General features: G+C 61.1%; 1 protein-coding gene across 1 annotated transcript; it reads right to left on the reverse strand.

Annotated features, from left to right (window-relative positions):
- Nucleotides 1-1,298: 1,298 nt before the first annotated feature.
- Nucleotides 1,299-3,792, reverse strand: LOC135406383 (zinc finger protein OZF-like). Its single transcript, XM_064640783.1, has 2 exons — nucleotides 3,707-3,792; nucleotides 1,299-2,965 (listed from the first exon to the last, which is right to left on the reverse strand). Exons 1-2 carry the CDS (start codon nucleotides 3,790-3,792, stop codon nucleotides 1,678-1,680), a joined length of 1,374 nt encoding a protein of 457 aa, XP_064496853.1. The 3' UTR covers nucleotides 1,299-1,677.
- Nucleotides 3,793-5,348: the final 1,556 nt, after the last annotated feature.

Here is a 5,348-nt window from a genome sequence, read left to right on the forward strand (position 1 = left end):
CGGGCTCCATCAGCCTGAGCAATTGCTGCCAAGGAGGGGCCGGGGGCTTCCTCTTGGCCTTCGTCTCCCTGGCGCTGGGGCTCGGCTTCTACCTGCGCCAGAAGGTGAGGGGGGTCCCAGGGGGCCGTGTGTCCCCCCAGAGCGTCTGTGCCCCCCCGGGGACCCCCCACCCCGGTGTCACCCCCTTTTCTCTCCCCACAGAGCTCCTGAGCCGGCGGCGGCCGCAGCCCCTCCCCAGGGCCTCGGGCCCAGCCTGGACCCCTCCCGTCCCCACGAGGATTTTGGGGGGGTCGTGTGTCCCCCCCCGTCCCCTGCTGTCACTCTGCCTCTGCCCAGCTGCTCCCAGTGATCCCAGGAAAGCTTCTCAGTTCTCCCCAGTCCCGGTTATTTGGGGGCAATGGGGGAATCCCAAGGGGTGGAACCGAGTTTGGGGGGGCAGAACCAGCCCTGCAATCAATGAGGAATTGGGACCCCCCTGTGTTCCCCCAATGTCAACCCCCTCTGGGGGGGCTTTGGGAGGGCACCTGCCCCTCAATGGGCACCCAGCACACACCAAAAGGTGCTGGGAAACCTCCAAAACCTCCCCACAGCCCCTCAAGGACCCCCAAACACACTCAAAGCCCACCCAGGGTCCCCAGCAAATCCCTTTTTTTGGGGACTTCTCTGGGCACTGGTGGTGCTGGGAGCCCCCCCGGCTGTGGGGGATGAGGTCTTGGGTGAGTGGGGGGTGGGAAGGGGACAGTTGGTGGGAAAAGGGGGGTCAGAGGGGACAAAAGGGATGGTGGGACCACAAACTGAGTGGGAGAGGAGAGGGACCCCTCAAAAGTGGAGGGGGGCAGGGCACTGTAGTTTGGGGGATGATGGGAATGGGATGGGAGAGGTCAGAAGAATGGGGAAAGAAGAGAGTGGGACCCTCAAACTGAGCATGAGGGGGCTGGGGAATGGGGGGATGATGTGGAAGGGGTGGGAAAGGGAGAAAAAAATTAAGGGTTGGGACCCCAAAAGTGATCCTGGGCAGGCTGGGGATTGAGGGACCATGGAAAAGTGGGAGGAACAGGGAGAAGGGTGGAAAAGGGGGGGGTGGGTCTGGCAGGTCCGACGGTCCCATGGGGGTCTTTGGGCACAGGGGGGTTGGTAAAGGGGGTGGCCCACTGAGCTCCCAACTTCCTGTGGGGTGCTGGGGGCTGATGGATCCAATCTCAGCCTTGGATCATGCCAACAGCTTCAGTTTAAGGGAATTACAGAGCTGTGACTGAAGCACTTTTGTCCCCCAGGTTTTAATGATGGCAAATAAAATCTATTGATAGAAATGAATTATTTAGGGTTCCAAATGATCAGACAAAAGATCTTCATCACAATTATTTACTGCACAACAGAAACACTAAAACTACCAGGAGTACAGGATAAGATAGAACAGTGCTCTACACTAAAGCAATTGTTGAAGCAATTCTACTCAAGTTGGCACCAAAGCAATAATTCTTAATTAGAGATGGATGGAACTCCCCAGACCAACGCTCGTGGGGAGATCTCTGCTCTCAACCTCCAGCAGTGACCTTGGGGGGTCCCCAGCCAAGGCAGGAATCTCCACACACCACCCCTCAGGAAGGGTTCTGTTGGAAGAAGCTGCCCCTGGGAAAGGGGACTGGCCCTTTGTGGTCGAAAGGGATGGACTGACAGTCACTGGACTCCAGGGGTTGCCTCCCTATCAGGGGCTTCATTTGGGGTGGAAGCAGCAGCTGAAGCTCTTCCTGCAGCCGGGGCACTCGTAGGGGGCCCTTTCTGGTGGGTCCGTTGGTGTGAGGTCAAGTTAGAGCTGTCGGTAAAGCTCTTCCCACACTCCCCACACTCGTAGGGCCTCTCCCCGGTGTGGATGCGCCGGTGGGTGATGAGGTTGGAGTTCTGCTTGAAGCCCTTCCCGCACTCAGTGCAGCGGAAGGGCCTCTCATCCGTGTGCGTCCGCTGGTGCAGGAGGAGACTGGACTTGGTCTGAAACGTCTTCCCACATTCCAAGCACTTGTAGGGCCGTTTTCCACTGTGGATGCGCTGGTGGGTGCGAAGGGTAGAGCTCTGTCTGAAGCTCTTCCCACATTCCCTACACGTGTAGGGCCGTTCTCCACTGTGGATGTGCCAGTGTTTGATCAGTTGGGAGCTGACCCTGAAGCTCTTCCCACATTCCCCACACGTGTAGGGCCGGTCCCCACTGTGGATGTGCTGGTGTTGGATCAGGTTGGAGTTGTACCTGAAGCTCTTCCCACATTCCCCACACGTGTAGGGCCGTTCCCCACTGTGGATGTGCTGGTGTCGGATCAGGTCAGAGAGCAAGCTGAAGCTCTTCCCACATTTCCCACATGTGTAGGGCCGTTCCCCAGTGTGGATACGCTGATGTTGGCTCAGGTTGGAGCTGTACTTGAAGCTTTTCCCGCATTCCCTACATGTGTAGGGCCGTTCCCCAGTGTGGATGTGCTGGTGTTGGATCAGGATGGAGTTGTAACTGAAGCTCTTCCCACATTCCCCACACGTGTAGGGCCGTTTCCCAGCGTGGATGTGCTGGTGTCGGACCAGGTTGGAGTTGTACCTGAAGCTCTTCCCACATTCCCCACATGAGTAGGGCCGTTCCCCAGTGTGGATGTGCTGGTGGGTGAGGAGGTGGGAGCTCTTCCTGAAGCTCTTCCCACATTCCAAGCACCTGAAGGCCTTCTCCCTGCCAGGAGGCTGCTCAGGGAGCACCAGGTTGGAGCTCTGGCTCAAGCTCTGGCCGCCTTCCCGGCACAGGCTGGCTCTTTCCTCCTCAGAGCACCCTGGGCTGGCTTTGGAGCCCCTCCTGCGGGGGGATCTCCGGCCCTTTTCCTCCCCGCTGCCTTCCTGCGCCGGGGAGCCCTTCAAAACGGCCTCTCCCACCAGGCTCTGCCGGGGGGATTTGTCCTCCGGGCTCTCCGTCCTCAGCTCGGGGCCTGGGGCAGGAAGCAACAAGGACAGGGAGGGGATTTGCCTCTGGCCCACAGGGAAGGCCAAGGACATCCCCCCAACTCCGGCCCCGGCAGGACGGCGGCGCCAGCGGGGTTGTCCTGCAGCCGGGGCCATGCTCGGCTGACAGAGCCAGCACAACACCCGCCCAAAGGGACACTGACTGCCTCCTCACCTGCCTGGGGGGCCCAAGGCATCTTCCTCTTCCTCGCAGCCTCCTCTTCCATCTGCCCAAGCTTTGGGAAGGACAAATCCTGACGGGGGGGAAAACAAGGGCTGAGCGTGTTGGCTTGGGGGTTCCTCCTGCCCAAGTCCATCTCTAGAACTCATCGGGCATCCTGTCCCCATAAAAACCTCCAAAACACCAAGATTCAGCCTACAAAAACCCAAACTACCAACATTCAGGCAAAAAAACCCTCAGAAATAGCGAGATGAACCTCCCCCAAACTGCAAAAAGTTGAGAATCAGCTAAAAAATATCCCAAAATATGAAAGATACCCTAAAAAAATGTCTCCCAGAAGTTCCCCCTCTCTAGTCTGTCCCCCCTGCAGTTTGGAGGGTCTGCCCTGTCTGGGATGCTGGGGGTCCCACTTAGGGATGCTGGGAGTGTTGGGGGTCCCAAGGGTCTCTTCTCCTCTGACTCTCGCCTTCAGGGTGCCTCGTTCTCAGACATTCCCCTTCTCCAAGTTCTCCCCTTGCTGTCCCAGGGGTCCCCACTGTCCAGGCTTCCCCTTCTCCGCACCCCGTTTCAGGCTCCCGGGGGTCCCGGGGCTCCTCCCTCTCCGTGCTCCCCCCTCCAGGCTGCCGGGGGTCCTCCAGCTCCGGCATCGCCCCGCTCCGCCCTCCACACTCGGCAGCTCCCAGGCTCCACACCCACCCCCGGCACTCCCAGGGGTCCCAAACCCGCTGTGTCCCCCCCGCCGGCATGGGGCTGACAATGGAGTCGGTGGGGCCTGACCCAGCAACACCAACCCCCACCATGGGGGGGACCCGCATCCCCCGCCCACTGCCAGGGCTCTGCCCCCAACCCAGCCCGGCACCCCCAAAAAACATCTCCCGCTCACCCCCAAGAGCCACCAAGGGCACAGCCCTGCACAAGGCCCGGCTGTGCCCAAGGCACTCAAACAGCCCCACAGGCAGGGGGACACCAGGGGCTGCCCCCGGCCCTGGGCAGCTCTGCTGCCACAGGCTGTGCCCTCACCATGGCCCTGCAATGGCCCTGCCTGTCCCTCACCCGGGGCCCTGCCCACATCCCTGTCCCTTGGCTCTCTCTCTGCCAGCTCAGTGTGGGGCACACGGGCTGGGGGTCCCTCCCAAGCCCCCCGGACAGCCGGCGTTGGCTGGGGGGATGTGAGGGCTGGGCCTGCTCAGCACAGCCCCGGCCTCGTGCCCAGCGCCTCTTTCCTGACCCACACAAGACCTTCCCGGCCCCCCCAGGGCTCCCCTGCTGCTGCCTCTGCTCCTGGCCCTGCCTTTGCTGCTCCCTTGGCTGGGGCAGTGGCTGCAGGGGGGGGATGGCAGCAGCTTCAGCTCCACGGCACTTCCTGGGGGGAGCTCAGCCTGGGGGGACGGGCAGGGACCTGATGGGGATGGACAGGGGCCCAGCAGGGACAGCCAGGGCCTGCAGGGGAAGGCACAGGGACAACCTGGACCCCCACACTGCCAGGGCTGTCTCTGCTCCTCCTTGCAGGCTCCGTGGCCAGGCACAGGTGGTGTTCCTGGGTGCCCACCATCTCAGCACTTGCAGCCGCTCAAATCAGCGCCCGCAGCTCTGCAGCAAAGCCCCAGCTCACCTGGCACACAGGGGATGGACACAGCACCTGCTCGGGGATGGGCACACACAGCTTTGTGCCTTCCCCACCACGGGGCTCTCCTTCCTCAGCAGCACCTCTGCCTTGCACTTATTCTCAGCCTCACCTCAGGGACAGCTCTGAGCTCACCTCCGCGCCACTTCTCAGCCTCACCTCAGGGCCTGGGCTCAAGGACAGGAACCTGCAGGGAGGGGACATCAGGTGCAAGCTGAGGGCTGCCTGCTTGCACTGGGCTGGGGGCTTTTTTTTTCTAGAACCCTCCCAGAACTTAACTTGCTTTTCTAACATCGTACTGCGAACACTGTTCCTCCTGTTCAGCTTCCTGTCCATCCCCACTCCCAGCTCCCTTTCTGCCTGCCTGCTCTCCAGACACTCTGGCCCCAGCCCGGGGAGCTGACGGGGCTTCTTGTGGCCAAAGGGCAGGACCCGGCCCTTGGCCTGCTTGACCCTCATCCCTTGCAATCAGCCCATGGATCCAGCTGGGCCAGGTTCCTCTGCAGAGCCCTCCTGCCTTCCAGCACATCAACACACCCCCAGTTTGGTGTCACCTGCACATTTGCTGATGAAATGCCT

The sequence above is a fragment of the Pseudopipra pipra genome, chromosome W (assembly GCF_036250125.1).
Source record: "Pseudopipra pipra isolate bDixPip1 chromosome W, bDixPip1.hap1, whole genome shotgun sequence".
Taxonomy (NCBI): Eukaryota; Metazoa; Chordata; class Aves; order Passeriformes; family Pipridae; genus Pseudopipra; species Pseudopipra pipra.

Excerpts from the sequence above, each read along its gene's own strand:
- LOC135406383 (XM_064640783.1), bottom strand. The coding sequence starts at position 3,792 with ATGCCGGAGCTGGAGGACCCCCGGCAGCCTGGAGGGGGGAGCACGGAG. Across the intron at positions 2,966-3,706 it reads CCCCGGGAGCCTGAAACGGG|GCTTCCTGCCCCAGGCCCCG; the intron begins GTGCGGAGAAGG and ends CCTGTCCTTGTT.